Below are 24947 nucleotides of genomic sequence, written 5' to 3' on the forward strand. Positions count from 1 at the left end.
GAAGCAGTCTTTGCAGGGGAGGAAGCAGTCTTATGACAAAGTTTCCACTCCTAAGAATCCATGGGTCCACCTCACCCCTCAGGCTTCCCTGGGTATCCTCAGGGTCGACCCACCTGGCATCCCACCGACCACAGCGGGTGGGGCTGGAGGTGCCACCAGACCCAGAGGGGCCAATGCACTTGTATTCCCAAGGCTCTGGGGCGACTCAGGAACCACCCATCAGTGCCCGGGGCTACAGCTCTAGCAAGTTGATTTTATGAAACTCGATTACACGTAATTATTTTAAAATATATTTAGCTATGTGTATCACTTATTAATAAGCAAGCAATGAAAACTGATTTTATATGTAGATATGGTTATCAAAGATTGTATTAAAATGAACTTTATAACACTTAAAATTATATGTTACAACTAAAGTAAATATCACTTAATATTTATCAGTATGCCATGCAAGAGTGATGAAATCATTTTTAAAGTCCCTAATGATTTAAAAATTTACACATTATATAAATGAGTCCACAAGAAAAGAAAAATTAGAAAACAAACTCTAGTCTCTAGAACTGGACAAGATGTAGATTTAAGACACTGGCTGTGTAGCTCAGTAGGTCAGAGCCTCATCCCCATACACCAAGGTGGTAGGTTCAATCCCGGTCAGGGCACGTAGAGGAATCAACCAATGCTGCGAAAAGGAGCGGAGCAGCAAAGCACTGTCTCTCTCCCCCTGCCTAAGATGAGTATGTATATATATATATATATATATATATATATACACACACACACACACCTATTTAAAACAACATTTTTGCATACAAGTTTAAAACATAAAATAGTCAGAAAATCCACGTATGTATCTCATGGGCCACTTATGGACCCTCTTTTCTAAACCACTATTTTGACAATTTTCAAAAAACCAGTCCATGGAAGCATATTTTCCAAAATGGTCTTAACAGAAAGAAGGTAGTATCAATTTACTTATGTTCTCAAAGACTTAATTCAGTAAATTATCCATATAAATCAGTCTTCCTACTTAAGGACTGAGAATTCCTGCTTCGGAGAGTAGGAAGATTCCAAGAGGAACCTAAGACTACCTGCTGTCAAGTCCCTGGCTACACCAAAGGCATGCCGCTTGTCACGGGCATGCATCACAAGGACCTTGTTTTGTAAATCGGATGCTAACCCTAACCCTGAAGATGGGAAACTTTTTTAAACTTTTTCTGTTCAGTATATCTGCATGGCAAGAAACCCTGCACAAGCTATTAAAACTCACTGTCACGACAACGTGAAGGGTTAGGGAAGGCATGGCAGCCAAAATACAATGCCAGGGATATCTCAATATTAAAGATAGCCCATAACCCATTAATATCACATTCCAAAGTTTTCAAATCAAAGGTCCGTATTTGACGTGCTGTTTCTGTTTTGGCCCTTTAAGTAGGTCAGAGGAAGAGAAAAACCACGAGTGCAGTTATTCTTTCATTTCAAGGACACAGACTAGAGGGTGAGACAGATCAAGTCTCAACTTAGTGAGATAAAATGAAAACCAAAACAACTGAACAAACCTACAGCTATGTCAACATAGTTATCAGAGTTTCACGGCACAAAAACGGTCTATTAAAAGAATACTGCTGTGTTAGCAACCGCTTTCCTTTTAAGGAATCTACCCTCTAAAATGCGAGGTTCTAGATTCGGGATCTGTCCTGTTCTAAAAAAGGTTCACCTCGGGTATGACTTTGGCCTGTTAAGTCTCGGGCTGGCCATGTCAAAATGTTTCTTTTGTAAAAAAGTACTTCATTTTCTCCCTGGAATTAAAGGAATCTGAGAGAGTAAACACAGTCTCGGATTCAACAGAGATGACTTGACATTTTCAAGGGTCTGTGGTAGAGACAACTTCTTTATCTTCTTTAGTCATCTGAGTCTGACCAACAGGTGGAAGTTTTCCCGATGATGGACATATTGGCGCTGTCCAGGATGGTAGCTACCAGCCAATGTGGCCAATTTAAGCATTTGAATATAGCTAGTGTGATGGAAGAAATGACTTTTAAGTTTAATTTAATTCATTTAAATTCAAGTAGCTGTGTATGCCAAGTGGCTACCTAGGTCTGAAAGGCTCGTCAACATATGCAACTGAGTTATTTCTGACAGCCCTGCTTTGAAATAAACACAAAAAATGAGTCAGGATTCACTCAACTAGTTAAAACTTCACATGTTCAGTAACTGTGAATTTAGCAGACTGGAAAAGCATTAGATACACAGACAGACATATAGTCTAGTGGAAACCAAAAACAAAACAGAAAATACAAACCACAAAAATATTACCTTTTCTCCATGCTTTACAGTGTGAAGTGGAAGCTGGCCAATAACTTTCTTGGTTTCTTTTCTATGGCTCTTAGGTAGGAGAAAAATTATTATAATTATTGAAAATTTTATGTAAAACCTGTTTTAAAAAATTCATAAAATATAAGGAAGCTTATATAAAAAATTCATTTAAAAAGCAAAGTTAAATGACTATAATGAAAATAAAACTACCATCGGTCTTAATGTACAAAATAAGCACATATAAGAGCTAACTGATGAAGAATATTTAGTTTCACTTAGCATAACCCCTCTCGGTCTATCCATGCTGCTGCAAATGAGTCAGAGAGAGACACACACCATATGATTTCGTGTATCTGTGGAATCTAAAGATACAAACAAACAAACAAACAAAATAGAAACAGACACAGAGAACAGACTGGTGGTTGCCAGACAGGAGGGGAGTTGGGGGACTGGTAGAAAAAGGGGAAGGGATTGAGAAGTACAGACTGGTGCTTACAGAATATTCCTGGGGACATGAAGTAGAGCACAGGGGACGCAGTAACAGTGTGATAACAATGTGTGGTGCCAGGTGGGTGCCGGAAATACAGGGGGGTCCACTTTGTAAAGTATAGCATTGGCTAACCAGTACAAAATAATACTGAATGTAAACTGTAATTGGGGGAGGTAAGAATTCCATTTTCAATGCCATGCTTAAACAAGAACCCAGTTCCAATTTTTATGTTTAAATATTGGCAAGAAAGCACTGAGCTAAGGATGCGGCTACCATCTATCAACTTCCCTAAAAGGAAAGGGGCATCCTAGTCATCAGGTAGAAGGTGACTCAGAAATGACTATCTAAAGCCTACAAAGTCAGGACAGGTGACTTTTCAAGACAACAGAGGTAAGTGTGAAATTCTGCGCTGGAAGCCTCTGGATCTTCAGCCCCTCCCCCGCCTCCCCTCTGCTGGATGGAGACCGTTCCTCTGCAGGTAAATGGCTTTGAAAGTTGCCCCACAATGGAGAGAGCAAAGCCCACCCCCACTCTGCTCTTCACCTTAGGGCCCAGAGTTCTCTTTTTAAATATGTTTTTTTAAATTGAGTTTTAGAGAGAGAGGAAGGGAGAGGGAGAGACAGACACAGAAACATCGACGAGAGAGAAACATCATCGATCAGCTGCCTCCTGCAGGCCCCCTGCTGGGGACTGAGCCTGCGACCCAGGCATGGGCCCTGACCAGGAACTGAACCATGACCTCTCCGTTCCTGAGTCAACCCTCAACCACTGAGCCACACTGGCTGGGTCCAGAGTTCTCTCTTTAAATAGAACCAGGTCCCCTCTACTTCATGCCTTTTGGTTTTTCCTTTATGTTTGCAAAACATGCAAAAAGTGACCTGGATTTAAAGATATCTAATTTCTGCCCCAGCTGGTTTGGCTCAGTGGTGGGAGTGTAGGCCTGTGGACTGAAGGGTCCCAGGTTCAATTCTGGCCAAGGGCATGTACCTCATTTGCAGGTTCGATCCCCAGCCCCGGTTGGGGCACGTATGGGAGGCAACCAGTTGATGTCCTCTCACACTGATGTTTCTCTCTCTCTGTCTGAAAAACAATGGAAAAAATATCCTCAACTGAGGATTAAAAATGTGTATGTAATTTCCCCCAGAACAGAAAACAATACATTCTAATTTAAAAGTTACTTTCAAAAAATCATATTAATACTTAACAATTATGAGTGAAAATGATACTAAGAATAGGGTCCAGCACCCGGCCAGATGTGGCTCAGCAGTTGAGCATCGACCTAGGATCTAAGAGATCATGGTTTGATTCCCAGTCAGGGCACATTCCCAGGGTGCGGGCTCGATCCCCAGTTGGGAGCATGCAGGAGGCAGCCGATCAATGACTTTCTCATCATTAATGTTTCTATCTCTCTGCCTCTCCCTTCCTCTCTCTTGGATCAATAAAATATATTTAAAAACAAAACAAAAGAAACGGGTCCAGCCCTGGCCGGTGCGGCTCAGTGGTTAGAGTGTCACCTGTGCACCGAAGCGTCAGAGGTTTGATTCCTGGTCAAGGGCACGTACACAGGTTGCAGGCTTGCTCCCAACCCTGTCAGGCAACAAGTCAATGTGTCTCTCTCACACCGATGTTTCTCTCTCTCTCTCCCCCCTCCTTCCCACTCTCTTTGAAAAGTGCTGGAAAAAATATCCTCAGGTGAGGATTTACAACAACAGCAAGAGAATACAGTCCAATACAACTTCAAGCAATATAGATGGCAAATATTTTACAAGCTATCTTTTAAAAAAGCAAAGTTAAAAAGAGTTATCCATAATTACCTGGCTTCCAAACTGTGAGCCAGTGTACAGGAAACGCTGTATATAGTAAAATATTAGCCACGCTAACGAGATAATCATCATGGTGATGAAGGCAATAGCCACAAACACCACGGACTGGCCGCTGATGAGCTCCTGCACATGGCGCTTGCCAACCCCTATGGTCATTTTGACTTGAATTTCTTTTTGCACCAGATCCAAAATTTCTTTTCCTTTTGAGTAGCTAACCATGATGAACACTATATTTCCTGTTCCTGTAAGAAAGAACAAAGAAATCAATATAAAGAATGCAAAATACTATATAGAGAAAGTTAAAAGAGAAACATACGATTACTATGGCTCGTCCATGCATATAAATGTGAAAACTTTGATAAAATGGGTAATTTTTAAGGAAAACATAGTGATCCCCAAAGAGAAAACAGACTGATTGCATGAGATGTAGAATAAATCACCAAGAACTACCTCCCCAAAAGCAAGAGTCCCACTCAGTTTCAGAGGTGTATTCTACCACCAAACCCTTTAAGGACGAGCAACACCAATGACATTTAAATTGTTCCACAGCAGGTTTAAAAAATACATTTTAAAATTATTTCTAAGACAATAAAAACAAAATGGTAATAAAAAAACAAGCAAAAGAACCACACAGCCCAACCTCACTTATGAACATTACCACCTCACGCCTAAAGCATGTATGTGCACTAATCTCAGGGCAGCCAGCTGAGAACTTCCACATGACCACTACTATTTAACACGATCTGAAGGCATGAGCAGGAAACAAGACAAGAGGGAAAGAGAAACGGCGAAGGCGTGAAATCATCCATTTCATGAATGTAAGTTAATGCAATAACCACAAAATGTCAACAGGATTTTAAAAACCTTAAAATCGCCACCTCTGAAGTTCACTTAAGGGAAAAAAAATAAAGAATGATCAGGCAAACCTTTTAAAGAGTTTTATTAGCCTTTATATTTAAAGTAATTAAAACAGTTGTGATAGTAACATATGAAGATGACTAGGATGGAGAATAAAAAGCCTAGAATTTAGACCTCAAAACATAAAAGAATTTAGGAAATGATAAAAGTGGAATTTCAAATCAATGGGCCAAAATGTATTATTTAAAAAAAAAAAGTGTGGGGGAAACTGGGTGTTATCTGAGGAAAAAAGCTATTATCCCATCCTCACAACTTAGGCCAAAACAAATTCTGAAGATTTAGAATCAAAGATTTAAATATATTTCAAAAGTAAACATAAAAGAGCCAGAAGAAACATGGGGATTAATAAATATAAAATACTGAAGAAAAACCTTTCCAAGTATGAAAAACCACCTCAAATCTTCTTTAAAAAATAAAATAAAAAATAAAAAAGGGTTTGACCAGCCATATATAAAAATTAAAATTTTCTACATGGCTGAAGAGCAAAATCAAGGACTCAAGATGAAAAGAGCAAATGGCCAATTGGGAATATATACATGTAACATAACAAAAACAAAAAACTAACTCAGCTTCCTATAAGAAAAAGAACAATGGGAAAACAAGGGAAATGAAGTCAGTTTGCAGAAAGGAAAATACAAATGGGTTTTATTTTTTAAAACAGCAGCTTTAGTGAGATATAATTCACATGCCATGAAACTCACCCTTTTAAAGGGTACATTCCAGTGACTTTCAGTATATTTACAAATGTATGAAACCATCACCGTCTAATTCCAAAACACCTTCATCATCCCCCAAAGAGCTGCACAGTTTCTCTCCAATAGGTGGATTTTGGACATATGAAAAGTCATGGTCCACACAGCAGTTTGGCCGTAACCCTGCCAGAGACAAACGTGTCTGACACACTCGGCTCACAGAGTGCGCCCAGACCCGCACCCGCACCCCGCGGGGCAGGGGACCACAAGCTGCGGGGGAGGGCGATGGCCGTCCACGCGCGGCTGCTGACCAGTGAGACACATGTACGTATGTACACGTGAGGTATCTATAGAGATGCTGACCGTCAGTGTTTTTTCTAGGTTTTTGCCATCCCAATCTAAAAGTCCATCGGCAAGAAACCAGCCATGCAAGTCACAGTGAGGCAGCGGCTGTCGGTACTGACAGAGCTCAAGCTACACAGACGACCAGAAAGGAGCATGTAAAACTCTGGGGAGCAGAGATCAACGCAGACTATCTCTGGGAGGCGGCCCCAGGGACTGGGGACCCCACTGCCGCTGCGAGAGGAGCTGGGCATAGTAAAAATTCTGTACCATGTGCACATATTACTATTCAAAAATTAATTTAAAAATACATATATAATGTTCTCTGGCATGACACTAAAACCACACTGTAACACCATTTTATCTTAAGAGAGAAATTTGATCTGTAGGAAACCCACTGTGACCCTCAGCCATCGGGATTCAGTTACTGAAACACCAGAAGGGCACCCTTCTCAGTGGCTGCTCCCTGGAAGCCGATCCTACGACCTGGGCCTAAAAGCATCCCTTCACAAGAGCTGAAGTCTCAGCGCTCACTCACTCTACCATGTCACCACCGGGAGACACGAGGACTGAGGCGCGTCTCGCCTTCAGGAAAATAAACATCTCGTGGCTAAGAAAGACAAATACAGACACAATTATGATAGTTATACCACCCGCAATCACACGGCACTTCACAAGCTGAAAGCCTCCTATAAACCTCCTTTCTGCGGAAACCTTCAGGAACATACGTGAGTAAGAAGACGGGCGTAGGGAAGCACGTGTCCCTGTCTCAGTTAATAGCTTTTACACAGAAAACGAACTGTCTATGCCGTGCTTACAGCCACATACACCACCTGGTACTGAACAATGTTCTTCGCGTGACAATGCAGAAACCTGACTCTGGAGGGCTTTCGCGTTTCTCTCGCCCGAAGCGGGCAGAGGCCACGTTAGCATTCCACAGCCGCGGGAATCCTGGGCTGCTCAGTGTCGTCCGGCACCTGGAAAAGCCGGGCTGGAGGAACCGGCACGGTGCCGTGCGGGCGACCCAGGCTTCCGAGCCACAGCGGGGGTCAGCCTCTCTCTGCCACCACTGTCGGGGCAGGAGAATCTGCCTTCCCTGAGAATATGCCTTCAGCTACAACATGGAGGTGAGAACTTTTCTATTCTGAGCTGTCACTGATTTAATTTAATAAGGAAGAAGAAAACAAAGAGCTGCAGGGCTGAGGCGGATCGCTTTGTTTGGGGCGATGGGGCATCTTTCCCTGCGAAGTGCATCTCAGGTACGTCCTGGTGGACAGGAAAGCTGACAAGCGAAGGAAACTGAAACCTTCTAGGCTGTGAAACCATCATAAAAACATATTTGGGATGGTGACTGGTCCAGTTTGGTTAGTGACTGAAGGTGCTAGTCTCATTACTCCTAGTGCCTCACAAAGAAGCTGGCACACAGTAGTGTTTAGTAAATATCTGTTGAACGAATGAATGAATGAATGAATGAACAAGAGGTGAAAGATGAACCAAGATGAGAGAGGTTCTTCAGCACCTAAAATCTCAAGTGAGGGAGGGGTGAGACAACTAACACTCGGCATCAGGACACCCTGAACTGAAAACACTTGTCATATCAATCTGAAATTTTCCACCTAGGAAATTAATCTTAGTTTAGCAAGTTAAAAGAAATCATTAAAAAAAAAGTTCTGTGCCTAGGATGAAGGTAAACCATGTGCTGTGTGTACTGTAATTACACCAACAAGACTGCTTCTGGGAACTACTTTAAATTAATAAAACTCAGAATGAAGACTCATTCTATCCTGTGACTTGCTTTCCTGGGACATTTTGGGGGACAAACAGGAGGCAGGGCAGTTGGGTAAAAATGCACTAGCCTGGGTCACCACCCGCACAGCCTCAAGGGAGCTTGCTGGCCCTGCCCTTCTCCCCTGAGGCATCTCTGTCACTCCCAGGGAGCCTCAGTGGCATATGATGACACATCACAATTTATTCTCAAACCAAATAGCTGGATTTCTTCACAGAAGGCACACACACCCAAAGACTTGGGATGGGTGAGAAAAAGTCCTTAGAATTATTTTTCTTCCCTAGGCCTTAACATTGCTACCAACCATATCTGACTAAAAAAAGTCATCTTGTGCAAGTCTCCTCCATGCTCCCCAAATCTAAACACACCACCATCAGACAGGAGAACCTGAGGCAGTCTGCTTTATTTTTGTCTTACACTTAGCACAAGGCCTTCGCACATAGTACATCATCAAAAACCTACGTAAAAACAATAATAAATACCAAATAAAGTATTCTTTAGCAAGCCAAATTATCCACAGAACTCTTCTATGCCAAAAATAAAATTGGGTGTACTTTTATTTCCTTTCAAATTTCTGTGTTCCTCCTACCACCTTGTCAAAAACAAACAAACGATAGTTTCAAAATTCTAGAGGGCGAGCTTTGAGTCTATTGTACCATTTCTCCTCCCAAGGAAACTATTTAAAGTAGATTTCAACATTCTATTGAAGGAAATGGGAAGTACTGAAATATTTAAAGTAGTGGATTAGATTTCTGTTCTAGAGAACTCATTCAGGGAGCAAGAAAGACATTTTAAAGTTCTAGCAAGAGAATTCCACGAACTTTCAGGTTTTCTTTTTTCCAATAACATAACTTGCATACCCTCTCCACCTTTTCCCCTTGACCTAGAGACTTCCTGGTTAAATCTTGAAGGTTCAGCATAAGCTCAACCTAAGGTGTGGCTTTTCAGCACCACCCATCCCTTTGAGTATGCAATGCACCAAAGCCTCTTAGATATGCCTCTTTTTATGTGCCTCCTATAATTTCTTTATAGATCTCTCTCCCTCACTAGCCCAGCACTACCTGTTCTTATTTATTAGTTTTGCAGCCCAGCATGATGCAGTGATGACCCAGAGAAGGGTTTCTGAATGAATCAATCTGAAAAACTGGCTTATCTTCTAGTATTATAGTTTAAATAACCCAAAAAGGAGAATATTAACTCCTCTGCAGGGGAAACAGTACACTAAATATGAATGTAAATGTCTCTGAAATTTGAAGCTATTTTACATTTTAATGGTTGGCTCAGAGTGAAGAGGACCCAAAAATAAATGCAATTCTTGGAATGTTAAATTATGTTTTGGATAATCTGGCTTGCTCAAAAATATTTTGTATTTGTTGAATATACTGCACAACAATCTTAGTGAAAACTCTACTATTTTCCTAAATGCATTACTTTATCTCAGTCACTCAGCCTTTCACAGTGTTAATCCTGCACCCAGAATGTCCTGTAGCCCACCCACCCCTACCTCACACCACACATCCATCCCCAGAGACACTTTCTCTATCATCCTGTCCTTCAAAACTCAGTCTTTCTGGGAACTGTCCTAGTTAATTAATTCCACCTTTTATTAAGCTGTCAGGTGCCATTTCTGTCTTCTTATAGCACAAAAATACACACTAAATTCAAAGCTAAATTTTTAGATCATTTGTGGGAGTAAGCACTAAAGATCATCAAGAATTTATTAGTCTAGCCTTCTGGTCAAGATGGCAGTATAGGTAAACACGGTACTCAAATCCTCCCACAACCACATCAAAATTACAACCAAACTGCAGAACCACCATCATTCAGAACTGACTGAACAGAACTCCTACAATTAAGGATATAAAGCAGCAGCCACATGAGACTGGTAGAAGGGGCACAGACATGGAACAAAAGGGGCTGGTCCCAAACCCATGTGTGGCGGATAAAATAGGGAGGGATACATTGGCTGCAGAGGTCCCCACTGAGGAGCGAGGGATCCCAGTGCCAGGAAGAGAAGTCCCCATAACTTCTGGCTGTAATAACCAGTGGGGATTGTGGCTGAATGAGACAGAGGCTGCTGGAGTCCCTGGCAGTTCATCTTAAAGGGACTTACTCTGACTCACTTCCTCTGAGCTCTAGCATTGGGGCAGCAGCATGAAAGGCACCAGGGACATACGGGGAGGAGGAGTCGCTCTTCTCCCAGACAGAAGTTATTGTTCCCTTTGATAAGCCCTCCCCACACAGAGTGGGCAGGTGGGTGCTATAAATGAGTCTCCATCAACCAGTTAACACTGTTTACCCACCCTGGCGTTTCCCTGAGAACCTGCCCCACCCAACTTGCAGGCCCACCCAAGCTATCTTCAGTGGGTTTTCCAGACTAATGGCCTGTCTTGGCTCAGTTTGCTAAAATCTCTCCAACAAGCAGCACCTGGGCTCATACCTCTGGCTAAATTGCCCAAAGCCTGGCACTACCGGCAGCTGGCCTTTGTTTGCAGCTTGGCTTCTTCTGGGTTCCTCCAAGCCAAGCACAAGTAGCAGTCCTCTGCAGATTGCTTTGTAGCTCATGCCGGGTGGCTCTGAGCAGGGCACCACGTGGTGAGATTCAGACCACTTTGAATCACCACCCAACCGCTCCACAAGCACCACACTCAAGGGGCAGACTTAGCAGGCACCAGGGCCCCAATGAAGTAAGTCCGGCTCTGTGGGTGAGCCCCCACACAGCTGATCCTCCATGGTGGTCGCAGACAGTCCTTGCAGCCAACTGGCCTAGGAGTAAATCCCTCCCATTGACATGCCAAAAGCAATCAAGGCTCAAATACAAGAAGAGGGTGAACACAATCCACATGGGGGGCGCACCTAGAGTGCCCAGCTCGGGTGATTGGGGAGGCTGTGCCACTGAACCCTACAAAACACCTACTACATAAGACCACTCTATGAAGCCCAGGAGACACAGCAGCTCTACCTAACACATAGAAACAAAGAGGGAGGCAGACAACATGAGGATACAAAGAAACATTCCCAAATGAAAGAACAGAACAAAATTCCAGAGAAAGAACTAAACAAAATGGAGACAAGCAATCTACCAGATGCAAGTTTAAAACACTCGTTAAAAGGATACCCAATAAGCCCTAGCCGGTTTGTCTCAGTAGTTAGAGTGTCAGCCTGCAGACTGAAGGGTGCCGGGTTCAATTCCGGCCAAGGGAATGTACTCAGGTTGCAGGCTCAATCCCTGGCCCTGTTTGGGGCACGTGCAGAAGGCAACCAATTGATGTGTCTCGTTCACATCAATGTTTCTCTTTCTCCCTTCCACCCTCGGATAAGGAGGAAAAAAAGGTACTCAATGAACTTAGGGGAAGAGTAGATGCACTTAGAATTTCAACAAAGACACAGGAAACAAAAATGGAACTAGAAACATAAAAATGAACCAGTCAGAAATGAAGAACACGTGAACTGAAATGAAGACTACATTACAGGGAACCAACAGTGGAGTAGATGAAACAGAGAATCAAATCAGAGACTGGAAGGCAAGGAAGCGGAAAACACCCAATCAGAACAGAAAAAAAGAATCCAAAAAATGAGGCTAGTATAAGGAGCCTCTGGGACAACTTCAAGCATACCAACATTCGCATAATGGGGATGCCAGGAGGAGGAGAGAGAGCGCAAAAAATTGAAAACCTATTTGAAAAAATAATGATGTAAAATTTTCCTAACCTGGTGAAAGAGACATATAAGTCCAGGAAGCTCAGAGAGTCCCAAACAAGAGGAACCCAAAGAGGCCCACACCAAGACACATAATTAAAATGCCAACACTTAAAGACAAAGAGAGAATCTTAAAAGCAGCAAGAGAAAGGCAGTTAGTTACCTACAAGGGAGCTCCCATAAGACTGTTAGCTTACTTCTCAACAGAAACCTTGCAGGTCAGAAAGGAGTGGCAAGAAATATTCAAAGTGATGAAAAGCAAGGACCTACAACCAAGATTACCCTGCAAAGCTATCATTTAGAATCAAAGAGCATATAAAGAGCTTCCCAGACAAGAAAAAGCTAAAGGAGTTCACCACCACCAAACCAGTATTACATGAAATGTTAAAGGGTCTTCTTAAAGAATAAAAAGAAAATAATAAAATGGCAATAAATACATATCATCAATGGAATCTAAAAAACAAAACAAACAGAACAGAAACAAATTCATAGATACAGAGGACATTCTGACAGTTGCCAGATGGGAGGGGGTTTGGGCGATGGTTGAAAAGGTGAAGGGATTAAGAAGTACAAATTGGTAGTAACATAATAATCATAGAGCTATAAAGTACAGCATAGGAAATACAGTCAATAATATTGTAATAACTATGTACGGTGTCACATGGGTATGAGATTTATCAGGATGATCACTTAGTAAGTTATATAATGTCTAATTCTTGGGCTGCACACCCAAAATTAATATATTATTGTATGTCAACTGTAATTGAAAAATAAAAATTGTATAAAATAAAAAAAGAAATGTGTTATTCATTAAAGACTATTTACCATGCTCTGTGAACACAAAATGTACATATCTCTTAAGGTCAGGGACTTCTTTTTTTAAAAATCCTCACCTGAGGATATGTTTACTGATTTTAGAGAGAGAAGGGAGAGAGAGGGGGAGAGAGAGAAATATCAATGTGAAAGACAAACATGGGTTGGCTGCCTCTCATACACACCCCAATCAAGGCTCGAACCCACAACCTAGGTATGTGCCCTGTCCTAGAATCAAACCCGAAACCATTCTGGTGCTTGGGACGATGCTACAACCAACTGAGCCACCCAGCCAGGGGAAGATCAAGGACTTCTTATACATCTTTGTCATCTCCCTTCACCACAACTCTGGTCTCTTCCTCAAACACAGCTCTATGCCTTGCCAGTACTTGGCAATTAGTAAACAACTTTCAACAGAATGAAAGAGCCATTCCTAAAAGGCCACACCAAGACTTCAGCTAAAGAATCATCCCACTTATTAATCAACAATAACTACACTAAGGCCAATACTCTATAAAAGCTTTCATTTTAATTATTTGACTTGTATCAATTTTTACCCATCTTGTTCAAACTAACTTCTAGCCATCTTTGCAATATCTGCATTAGATATCCTTCCTTTAGGCTTTCTAAGCACTTATGCATACAGTTCTGTCTGGAAAGTTGTCTATTGCTCTCACTAGCTGCAAACTCCTCAAAGGCAGGCATATGTCTCATGTATTTCTGTCTGTGAGAAGGCACAATACTTGGCTCAGTATCTGTCTGCTAAAGGAAATCAACTCTGGGCATTACTATAACAGTTCTTACAGTTGTTCTGACAGATAATTGTCTTAAAGTCATGATTCATTTTAGAGCCACAATATAATACTGATATAATCCAAAATATCTTATACTGGATTCTAGTAGAATCAAGCAACATGTTTAAGAAAAACTGGAGAAATTCTCCTGAGGCTCTCATGATTCAATTTTAGACACAGCCATCACTACGGATTTTGTCTAACACCAGTGTTATACTGGAGCACCGAGACCCACTGAATCCAAGGTGTTTACTGGCTCTAGCCTCAGTCTGACAAAATACAAGAAGGCGAAGCCTGCACTGACATCAAGGCTCTGTGTAACATTTCAAATTCATGTTTGTCAGAGCTGGTTTGTCTTCTGACTTTTAACATTCATTCTATTTTAATTCTGTTTCATTCTCAAAAAGTCATGATACATTTATACCCTTATCCCCAGCTGGGCCAAGTTCTGTGAGGGTCATTCTTTTCCACCTTTACTGTCACTACTATGTTGGCCCTTATATTTCTACTTGGACTAGCCCAACAGTCTAACTGGATTCTCTATTTCCGGTTTTCCTTCTGTTAAATCCATTAGTCACAATGCTACCAAATCAGTTTCCCTTTAAGTCAGTGGTTCAGAAAGTTGGATAATTTTGTCATGTCCTCTCCCCCCTAACACTTGGCAATATCTGGAGACATTTTTGGTTGTCATAACTGGGGGAGTGCTACTGGAATCTAGTGGTAGAGGCCAGGGATGCTGCTAAATATCCTATAAAGCACAGGCCAGCCCCTCCCACAACAAAGAATGATCTGGCCATATATCACCTTGCTACTTTGGGCCAGTCATTTCAATTGTTTGAGTGTCAGTTTCCTCTTTGGTAAAATGGGGTTAAAGTACCACATTAAAGGGCTGTGAGGAGGACTGCCTGAGAACACTGAACGCTATGCCTCAGCACTGGGTACTTTCACACATTTTCTAAAAATTGCTGTTACTTTCGTCATTTTTCTCAGACAGAACTATTCTCACGAAAAGGCTGGAACAGACACTGATAATGGGACAAAAGCTCACCAGGAGAGGATTTAAAATAAGAGGTGTTGCTCAGCCGCCACAGCTCAGTGGTTGTGTGGACCTATGAACCAGGAGGGCACGGTTCCATTCCCAGTCAGGGCACATGCCCAGGTTGTGGGCTCGATCCCCAGTAGGGGGAATGCAGGAGGCAGTTGATCAGTGGCTCTCTTATCATTGATGCTTCTCTCTCTCTCCCTCTCTCTCTCTGAAATCAATAAAGCATATTAAAAAATAAATAAATAAAATAAGGAGTGCTTTTCTGGGCCTGGATAAACTGTGTCAATAATGTAAGCAAGGCTGCTGAACAATGGTTAGAACTAGTGCTGCTAGCCCGGAAAGATGTTAGTGCCATTATCAAAAAATGCAGTGAACAGATTTAGAAAATTGTAGGCTGATGAGCCTGCCATTGGAAAGAAAAGGGCTGCACTGAGATGTTGTAGACTGAGAAGTGACACACTAACCTCTTCTAGGACAGAACTACCAAACTACAGGAAAACTATGGATAGGATGTATCTGGAATATGTGAAATCCGACGGGCAGGACTTTTCATGAGAGCCTTGTGGAAGCATGGCTTGGGTACGATGACACTTGGGTAGATCCGTCATCAATGGAATCACTGCACCAAAAGTGGCACCTTGCCCAATACCCTAAATGGGCATCTCCATTTTCTCTCCAAACCCACTTCCTTTCTGTTGCAACTGAGGAATTTTCCCTCTATTACATGAGGACAAACCCTCCACAAGTATTCTGGGCACAGTCTCCCAAAGACCTTCCTCTGCCAGTTACCTCTTCTCTACCCCAGATCTCCACCATCCCTTCCAACTTCAAACATGCCTCACCAGCCTCCATCCTACCCGCCCTGGCCCTGCCGTTTCTGCCCATGTCGCAGCACCTCCCAAACCCTTCCAGTCAGCCTTCTGGAAAGAGTTGTTCTAACAGTGTCCACTTCCTCTCCTCTCAACTGACTTCCGCTCCTACCACTCGGCTAACACATTCAAAGGCACTCTTCTGTCCTGTTTTACTGTGAGGTTCTGAACTTGCACTCAGCCAAAACAGAATGAAAAACAAAAGTACAGGACGAAGGGCACTTTACAGCAGCAGCAACTTTAAAAAGAGATTTTAATAACAGTAAGTTCAGAATGAGTCACGATCTTGGAGGAGCAGAATACACAGTCACTCTGTGTACTGGTCAGAAAGCGCTTGGATTCAGTTCTTAAGATATCTCACAGCCCAGCCGGGGGTGGCTCAGCGGCCGAGCATCGACCTAGGATCCGGGAGACGGAGGTTCGATTCCCCGGCAGGGCACAAGCCCGGCTGCGGGCTTAACTCCTAATGACTCATCACTGATGTTTCTTTCTGTCTCTCTCTCCCTCTCCCTCTCCTTTCCTCTCTCTGAAATAAAGATATATTTAAGAAAAAAAAGATATCTTACAAAAAAAGACTTTTAAACTATCATTGCTGCCTGAAATTGCCGTCTGCTGCCCTGGGGAACGCGTGCAGGTAGGAAGGCTCACCTGGCAAAGGGCAAGGCCCTTCTTGAATGAGCACAGCTTTAAACATTTCCTGTAAACTCAAGACGAAACTAACCTGCCCGGCGGTCCAGCCGGAATCATACCCTCACGTTTAGTAGCGACAACGTACCCGAGTTCCAGTCCAGACTCTGACTCAGAGTTAAACCCCATTTTCTGGCTCAGGGTAGAAAGCCCGGGCACGTTTCAAGGAGGTCGAGACCGAGCGCCACCCAGGCGCCGCTGGCGCGGGAGGGTCCGCGGACGCCCGGCTCTGGGGAGCGCAGCTCCTTCCCCCCGACTCCGGGAGGCGCCGGGCGAGGGGCCCGCAGGGGCGACCCCGAGGCTCTCCAGGGCAGAGCCACACTCCTCCCCGTCGATTTTAATTTCTTTCCTTGCCCCCCTAGGGGCCCAAGGCGAGGACCTAAGCCCGTGGGCAGGCCGGCGTCCTCCGGACAGCACCTGGGGGCCGCCGGGCGGTCACCGGCCACCGACGGCGCCCCGCCCCGGCCGCCCCCCCCCGGGGACCCCGTGGAGACGCGAAGTCCTCTCGCCAGGACCGCCGGCAAGACGCCCCGCCCCCCGCCCCCTCCGCTCACCCGCGGGGGCCGCGGGCTCCGTGAGGTTGCCCAGGCCGTCCTCGCTGTAGATGACCACGGCCGAGGCGTTCCTCCGCGCCGCCGCCGCCACCTTGTCCCGCAGCGCGCAGCCCCCTCGCGCCACCAGGGCGACCCAGGGCGCGGCCCCCCGGCCGCCGGGCGCGGGCACCGCGAAGCGCGTGCCGGGCGCGCAGCCCTCGGGGTCGCGGTCGGCGGCGCGCGGGGCGCCCACCAGGCCCAGCGCGCCCGTCCTGGGGGAGCCGTCGCCGAAGCGGCCGCTCTCGGAAACGCTGCACACGGTGCGGTTCGTGAGCCGGTCCACGTACTCCAGGCTCACCACGGCCGAGTACCACTCGAGCGCCCGGCCCCGGGCCCCGGGCGCGCACAAGGCCAGCGCCAGCAGCGCCAGGGCGCCGCGCGCCCCGCAGCCGGCCTCGGGCCGCGCCATGGCCCCGCGCGACGAGGAGCGGCCGGGCCGCGGGGACTCCCAGGGCCTGCGGGGGCGGGGGCGCCGAGGCGAGCGCGCACCAGCCGGCCCCGAGCGCAGCCGGACGGCGGGCGGGGCGGCGCACGCGCACCTGGCGGGCGGGGCGGGGCGCTGGGGGCGGGGCGGGGCGGCGCACGCGCACCTGGCGGGGCGGGGCGCAGGGGGCGGGGCGCGGGGAGAGGAGGTGCGGGAAGGGGCGGGGCGGGGGCGGGGCGCGGGGCGGGCCCCTGGCCCCTCCCCCGGGCGGGCGGCGAGGGGCGCGGGGGCTCCCCGCTCCCCGCCGCGTCCCTGGGCCCGGCCGCCCCGCGGGCCCCGCGCGGGGAGGGGAGGGGCGGCGGCCCCGGGCACCGTGCGCCCTGAGCGAGCCGGCCGCTGGCGCCCCGGAAGGAAGACGTGGCCGCCCCGAAAGGGGAAGCTTCTCCGCGGCGTGGGAGCGGGATTGTGTAAAATCGCTCAGCGGATGCTCGCGGAGAGTTTACTGTGGCAAACGACCTGCTTGTCTAAGACATTTTTAAAATTAAAAAAAATTCAAAGCTACCCACGTTTTCCAGATATGTTTTGCTACCAATTTTGCAATGGTGATGGATTCCTTAAGGCTTTTCTCGAGTAGTATGCCTACAAGGACCCCTTGTATGATGTTTTTAATATATAACCTGTAGTTTTGAAATAACTGCATCAAACTTAAATTGTACAGTAATAAATAAAAAGAGACAGAAGTACCTGTTTGGATGAAAATGAACCTGCCCTGGATGGAAAGCCTTCCTGCCGCGGGAAAGAAGCTAAGGTTTCGGACTCATCTCTGAATAGGGGTCTGTGCTGGTCACAAGCAGGCTGTTGCCACTCGCAGCAGGTCTTTTTCTTGGGCCTTAAATTCTCTTGCGTTTCCCGTTTGTCATCAACCTCTCTTGGACTACATTTTAAAACTATGCTCCAAAATGCACCTGCCCCACAAACCCTAAGTTTTCCTTTAAGTTGAAATCTCTCCCTTTCTCATCAGGAAACTAATTTTAAAAGGCTGAAATGAAAAGAGCCCTAGGCAGTTTGCTCCGTGGTTAGAGCTTTGCCCTCGGAGGGTCCCAGGCTCTCTTCCTGTCAAGGGCACTTGCCCCGGTTGCCTAGACTAAGGGAGCCACAGCATGGCGGTGGCAGCAGGCTGGGGCAGGGCCGCGTGCTATTGGATAGCCGGCCAGGCGGAATTTCTCCGTTGCTCGTGGGAACAAGAATTTCCAGGGGCCCCCACTGGAGGATGAGATGTGATAGAAAGCTTTATTTGCGTGGGATTACATTCCTCGGGTTGCAAAGTCCCGTCTCCCTTAAACCAGTCCTGGAAAAGGTGCAGCTGGGGGTTCATCAGAGCTAGAAGCAAAGCCAGCGTCCAGAGCGTCTGTTCCATGGTGGAACCGAGTCCAGCAGAGCACCAGGCTAGCTGTATCCATGATTTCATCGTGGGTGGGGTCTACATGGCCCACCGTGCGAGCTTCAGAGCCCTGCCAGCCGTGAGCAGGAGAGAGAAGAGCAAGAGAGTTCCTGTGTTTAGGAGCTTAAATACCAAGTCTCCCAGAGCTTCAGTGGCCACGGCTATATGCCTTCTCTGGCCGATGCCCTGGTCCCAGGTATGACTAACAGACAAGCACCCTCCCCTACATCGCCTAGACTGTACTGAGCATGCGCCTATTCATTTTATGTCCCGTTCCTTCCCCCAGGATCTGCAGGGAACAGACTTGGAGCATGTAAAACTGTAGCTTTCTGGTGAAGTACAGCGCTCCCATCTTAGCACTCCCATCTTAGCACTCCCATTTTCCACCCTTACAACTGCTACTTTGGAGATAAGCAAGAGCAACAAATTTTGGTAGAAACAATAACCTCTTTCCCTCCCCTGGATCTTTGTAAACTTTGTAAAAGATTTCCGCCCGTAAAAATTTCAGGGAATAGTTAACCAAGAAGGTTAATTAACGCTTATCTTAGCTTCTGTCTACCACTTTGCTAGTCCCCCACTTGCCTCCCCTTAGCCAAATAGAATGTAGTTTTTGCCTTTATAGTCTCCCTGCAAAGACTGTTTTGAGCTGTGAGTTTTGTTCAGGGCAGGCATCTGCTCGCAGCTGCTGGCTAATAAATCTCCAAACGATCTATTTGGTCTCTGTGTGAATTAGTTTTGCATAAGCCAGGTATAACATTTGGAGGCCCCAGCGAGATCTAATTCTAAAATTTCTCCAGGCTTCTGGGCCTCCGCGACTGGCCTGCCGGGGAATTCCCTTCGCAGGATGGGTACCCTCTGAAGAAGTGCCAAGGCTCCGCGACGAGGACTTCTCCCCTGTGGGTCAGAAGCTGATGCCCTGTGGCCATCGATCCGTTTAGAGTCTCTCAGGATGCATCCGGAGGTAAGATATAATTTTAAATTATTTCTTGGTTAGACTAGTCTCTGTATTCTCACCAATGAGGGCCAGACGTGGCCGTCCTAATTGTGCGGGGTCCTTCCTTGGGTCGGGACACAGACAGAAGGATTTACCTGGTTCTGAAACCTATAGAGGTCCCACTCAGGTTTTGTCGGTGGGAATGTCATAACCTCTGAACAAGTGTTGTGTGAATGTGTCTGTAGTCCCATAGCTTTCACTACGGGATCTGAGTGGGCCCTAATCTGATTCTGTAGTCGGCCACAACGACATAGCGGTGACTCAGCTCTGGCTGACCAGGCCCGGGGTGTACACGGGTGCACCTTAGTCAAGGCCGAACTAAGTTGCCGCGAGGCAGTGGGCAGACGGGGCATCTGAGAGGGTCCCTTCGGGGACCTCCCCTCTCCTTTGTCTCTGACACCGTGCACAGAAAGATCTGGGTTCAAGGAATACATAGAATTTATAAGTTTGTTCAGTTTCTCTTACTTCACTTAGTCTCCATACGTTAGTCCTCCTGGGTTACGATTTCGCTTCTCTTGTCTCAGCTGTCTTAGAGGATCTTTCTTGGTGGGGTCCTATCCCGTTCTCTTTTGAAGCCTGCTCTCTCTGAAGATCTCGGGCCTCTGACCGCGTGCTGCACCCGAGACCCGGTCTTCTCCATGCCTCCCCCTCCTCTGTCGGGGCCGCCAGTGCCCACCTGTCTCCTAATCTGATTCCCTTCCCACGGGACGGCGGGACTCGGCCTTCGCCTCCTTCCCAACGTGTCGGGGGGCTTTCTCCTCTATTCCCTTGGCCGCACTGATTGTTTTCATCAGTTTCACCAAGGGCGGGGGTAGTTAAAAAATCAGAACTCCGCTCCAGGGTGTGCTCCACCGTGAGGAAAAGGCTGGTTTGCGCACAGGCGTTGTGGGGAGCCCCTCTCAGGAGGCGCTGTCATCCTCTGGTGCCCCCCTCAGGCCCCATTTCCTCCTTAGGGGCCTTGCGGGAGGTGCACCCTCCTCTAGCACTGTTCTTCCCTGCGGGAGCCCTGCCTGCTGACGGGGACTCGAGGGGAAGATCCGCTTTTCTTGTTCACACTCCCTTCTTGGCTAGCGACCTATACAACTGGAAAGCCCAGAATCCCCCTTTCTTGGAAAAACTGCAGGCCCTTACCGGGCTACTAGAGTCTGTGTTTCACACCCATCGCCCCACATGGGACAATTGTCGGCAACTCATGGTTACCCTGTTCACTTCTGAGGAACATGAAAGAATTAAAAAGGAGGCCCGCAGGCAGCCTTAGGCCCTGGAGGGGGTTCCTTAGAAGAGAATAGAGATAGGATTGAACAACCTTTTCCCACAAATCGGCTGGAGTAGGACCCCTTTCCTCTAAGAGAACAACAGTCTAAGGGGCCACTGGGAACTCCGCACAATATCCTTGGACATCCCAATGGACTGTTGACCTAGGCAAAAATACTGTCGCTGATTCTTTCCTTGTAATCTCGGATTGTCCCTATCCCCTCCTGGGAAGGGACCTCCTCTGCAAGCTTCGAGCCACCTCTCACTCCACAGTGCCCACTAGACTTTGCCCCCCAGAGGCTGGGCTTTCCTTATGCACGGGATGACCTCTCTGTGGAGCATCCCTGGGGCTCAGGGGGACACTACCGTCCCGGAATAGTGTTCAGGCTGTGCCACAGCCCAGTGCCTTCCAGCAAGCATGCCAGCCTTTGCCTGCCAGTCAGCCGTGCACAGAGCCTGTAAGGCCTATAGAGAAGCCGGTGCAGGATGCTGAGAAGACTATATGGCTGCCCAGCTGCAGGAAAGAGCAGCTCCAGCCCCAGCTCAATGAGCACCCTGGGGCACCCATTGTTATTGGAGATAGCACAGTTCCCCACACCCCACCAACACTCCCACCCTGTGCCCAAGAGCACCAGTCTCTTCTACAGAACCTGGCTGCCTACCGTGACTGTCTGGATGTGCAGACACCCGAGGCCACACCTGAGCCTGATCCAGCCCCAGTCCCCAAGGACAGCTATGACAAAGACTCCAGGGGAACCCTGTCTACCCAGGAGGCCCCTTTGAGGGTGCATTGCTCACTTAGGGAGGAAGTGGCACTGCACTTGAGTGTAAAGAAACCCATGGCAGAGGCTCCTCCTATCAAGGTCCCTAGTCCTGCGGTATTCGCCAAGCTCCCTGTAGCTGTGGGGGTGCCAGATGCAGGGAGCGCAGTCTCGGAGCTGCCTGGGGTGCCAGTGACCACAGAGACCACCCCAAAGACCAACCTCCACAGCTCCGTGGCCTTCATGTTCCGAAAATTCAAGATCCTCTGCCCGGCACCCTTGTCTGCAGCTATGGCCCCATCTGTGCCCACCTCAGTCCCTTCCTCTGACCAGCCTGCACCCACCCCTACATCTGTGCCCACTGGACTACAGATTCTCAAACAGCTCTTGCCCATGGCCTGCTTTGATCTGGCACTGCCCAGTTCTCCAGGTGTATTCGTGGCCACCCCAGCACCTACTCTGCCTCCATCACCTGCTTCAGCCCAGGCTCCGACTCCAGCTTCTACCCCTGTCACAGTGGATTCCCCAGAGCAACACTTTGCACGATTGCACGAATCCCTGTGTGATGCCATCTCGGGCTCAGTGGCCCACTCCCCACCTGAGAAGCTGTGAATGGCTTGAGATGGCTGGGCCTCGGGGCGGGGCAGCACGGCAGGATGGCCAGGCAGTCCAGGGCTGTTGGGCAAGCTGCTGTCCCAGTGCAGCGCTTTGTGTGCACCTGGCAGTGCCCCTTCCCCCATGTGGTGAGGGTTGGCACCATCCTCGTGCCCATCCACCGGGTGAAGGAGCAGCTCTTCCCAAGGCGGCCACCCGCTTCTGTGGACCACGTGCTGCAGGAGCACCGCGTGGAGCTCCGGCCCACCGCATTGTCAGAGGAGAAGGCACTGCGGGAGCGAGCCCTGCGTAGCTGCTCCCCACGCATGCTGAAGTCGCTGGCACTGCGCCAGCTGCCTGACATACCCTGACCTGCTGGGCCCGCAGCGGCGTGACTGTGGACGCCGCCAGCTGAAACCCATCCTGGCCAGAGATGAGCCAGGGAGCCTATCTCTGGCTCAGAAGACTCCCATCTCCAAGGCCAGGAAGCCAGGGAGGAAGCTACCAACTCCTGGTCAGAGAAAGCAGAGGCAACTGCCGGGGGAGGGTCCTGCTGTGCCTCACCTGCCCCCGATGCCAGTGCCAGCCCACCCGGCCACACACTGAGGGCCCCTGCCGAAGCCTGCTGGAAACCGCCGGCTTAGTGGCCTGGCACCACCCACTTAGGGCCACAAGGCCTCAGGAGCAGCCGGGCCCTCACCCTGCCCACAGCTGTTAGGTGGCCAGAGCCATCTCCTGGAGCATTGGTGGCTGGAGCTGTTTGATAGCTACTGCCCGGTAATCTCTCTCTGCCCCTCCATTCTGCCAGCCCACCAGCCCGTCCAGGAGCCGTGCCCTTGGAGTCTCTGGTTCTCACCCTGCCCCCCACCCCCAGCTGGGCTGAGAGTCCCTGAGCGTATAACTTGAGGTCCCTTATTAGAAAGGACTGATTTCTGTTTCGTCCTGAGAGAAGACATGTGGGCTTTGGAGCCCCACTGGCTTGGGGTCAGACCCTGGCTCCTATGTTTCTTGCTGTGTAACTGGGCAAGTCCCTTCCTCTCGAGCCCTTGTTTACCCATTTGTAAAGCAGGACAACACAGCCTACCTCGCAGGGTGGGTGTGGGGGTGACGCCTGACACACACCAGTTATAGTTCGCTCTCTGCTCCCTCCGCAGGACAGGGGCCCAGCTCCCAGCCAGTGCCCGGAGTCTGAGGCCGAGGCAAACAGAACCTCCAGAAAGTCTTAATACGTCCTAGGGCTCGGCTCTCTCGGTTTGATGCAGTGCACAGTGTATACGACGCCCACACGTTTCAGAGCCGCCCCCAGGAACGCCTGGGCTGCAGCCCCAGTGTTTGGGGCTGGGCCCTAAGCCTCAGCCCTGGGGGAGCCTGCCCTTCACTCCGCCTCACACTCGCCCTTAGTGCCGCCCCGTCTCCTTACCCGCCTGACCTCCTTCATTAGAGGTAGAATTAACCCTGTAAAAGGAACCCCCCTCAGAACTGAGGACCATTCTCTGCCCTTCGCAGGAGAATCAAGTTCATTGTCATCACCTTTACAAACAGCAGTGGGAGTGAAGTCGAGCACATGGAGCACCCCATCTCAGCACCCCGCCTTCTACCCTTACGATCGATACTTTGGAGATAAGCAAGAGCAACAAATTGTGGTAGAAGCAATAACCTCTTCCCCTCCCCTGGCTCTTTGTAAACTTTGTAAGAGGTTTCCGCCCTTAAAAATTCCAGGGAATAGTTAACCAAAGTTAATTAACGCTTCTCTTAGCTTCTGTCTACTGCTTCACTAGTCCCCCACCTGCCCCCTTGGCCAGAGAGAATGTAGTTTTTGCCTTTATATTCTCCCTGCGAAGACTGTTCGGGGCTGTGAGTCTGTTTAGGGCGGGACTCTGCTTGCAGTCACTGGCTTATAAATTTCCAAATGGTCAATTTGGTCTCTGTATGAATTGGTCTCGAGTAAGATGGGTGTAACAATGGCGTGCCTATGTTATCTGGCCTTCCCTTTGCTCCTTTCCTCTTAATTAATAACTAGGTTAATTATAGTGCTGTCATTAGGACCCCCACATTGTGTTCCAGCAAAACGTACTTGTAGTTCCCAGAACGAGCCTTGCAGTTCCATGCTACGTTTTACAAAATCCTTTACTACGTCCCAAAATCCTGCTTCTGGCTCTTGTCCTGGCAAACATTAACTTAATCTTCAAGTTTTGTGGGGTTTTTTTGTTGTTGTTTTTTTAATTTTCTTTATCCATGCATTCACTGGTTGATTCTTGTATGTGCCCTGATCCAGGATCGAACCCACAACCTTGGTGTATGGGGACAGTGCTCTAAGCAACTGAGCTACCTGGCCAGGGCAGTCTTCAAGTTTTAACTCAAAAGTTATTTATTCTGTGAGACCTTCCCTGGTTCCTAAAGGCAAACTTAGGTGCTCCTCCTGTTTTCCATGTTGTGTATATTACACTTACCCATTACTGTTATAACAGCAGCATTGCTTTCCAATACCATTCCTAGCCTTTTAATGACACTGAGTTTCCTGAGGGCCAGGATTGCATCTTTGCTGTTTTCATGAGTCTACCTCAGCCAGCAGAACTTCATGTCTGTCTAATCAATGTGTCTAAAAAAGAGCAAAG

General features: G+C 47.7%; 1 protein-coding gene and 1 pseudogene across 1 annotated transcript in view; one reads left to right on the forward strand and one right to left on the reverse strand.

Moving 5' to 3' along the window:
• The window catches only part of RNF149 (ring finger protein 149), a 29376-nt gene extending 12103 nt beyond the window's left edge, over nt 1-17273 (reverse strand). The window contains exons 1-3 of the mRNA XM_087823733.1: nt 16826-17273; nt 4618-4868; nt 2314-2382 (exon numbers count right to left, since the gene is read on the reverse strand). Coding sequence (XP_087679859.1) covers nt 2314-2382; nt 4618-4868; nt 16826-17273 — 768 coding nt within the window. The remainder of the gene's footprint in view (nt 1-2313; nt 2383-4617; nt 4869-16825) is intronic.
• Nucleotides 17274-18894: 1621 nt separating this feature from the next.
• Nucleotides 18895-22938, forward strand: LOC148091744 (uncharacterized protein C15orf39 pseudogene; annotated as a pseudogene).
• Nucleotides 22939-24947: the final 2009 nt, after the last annotated feature.

Source organism: Miniopterus natalensis, chromosome 13, assembly GCF_054644295.1.
Source record: "Miniopterus natalensis isolate mMinNat1 chromosome 13, mMinNat1.hap1, whole genome shotgun sequence".
NCBI lineage: Eukaryota > Metazoa > Chordata > Mammalia > Chiroptera > Miniopteridae > Miniopterus > Miniopterus natalensis.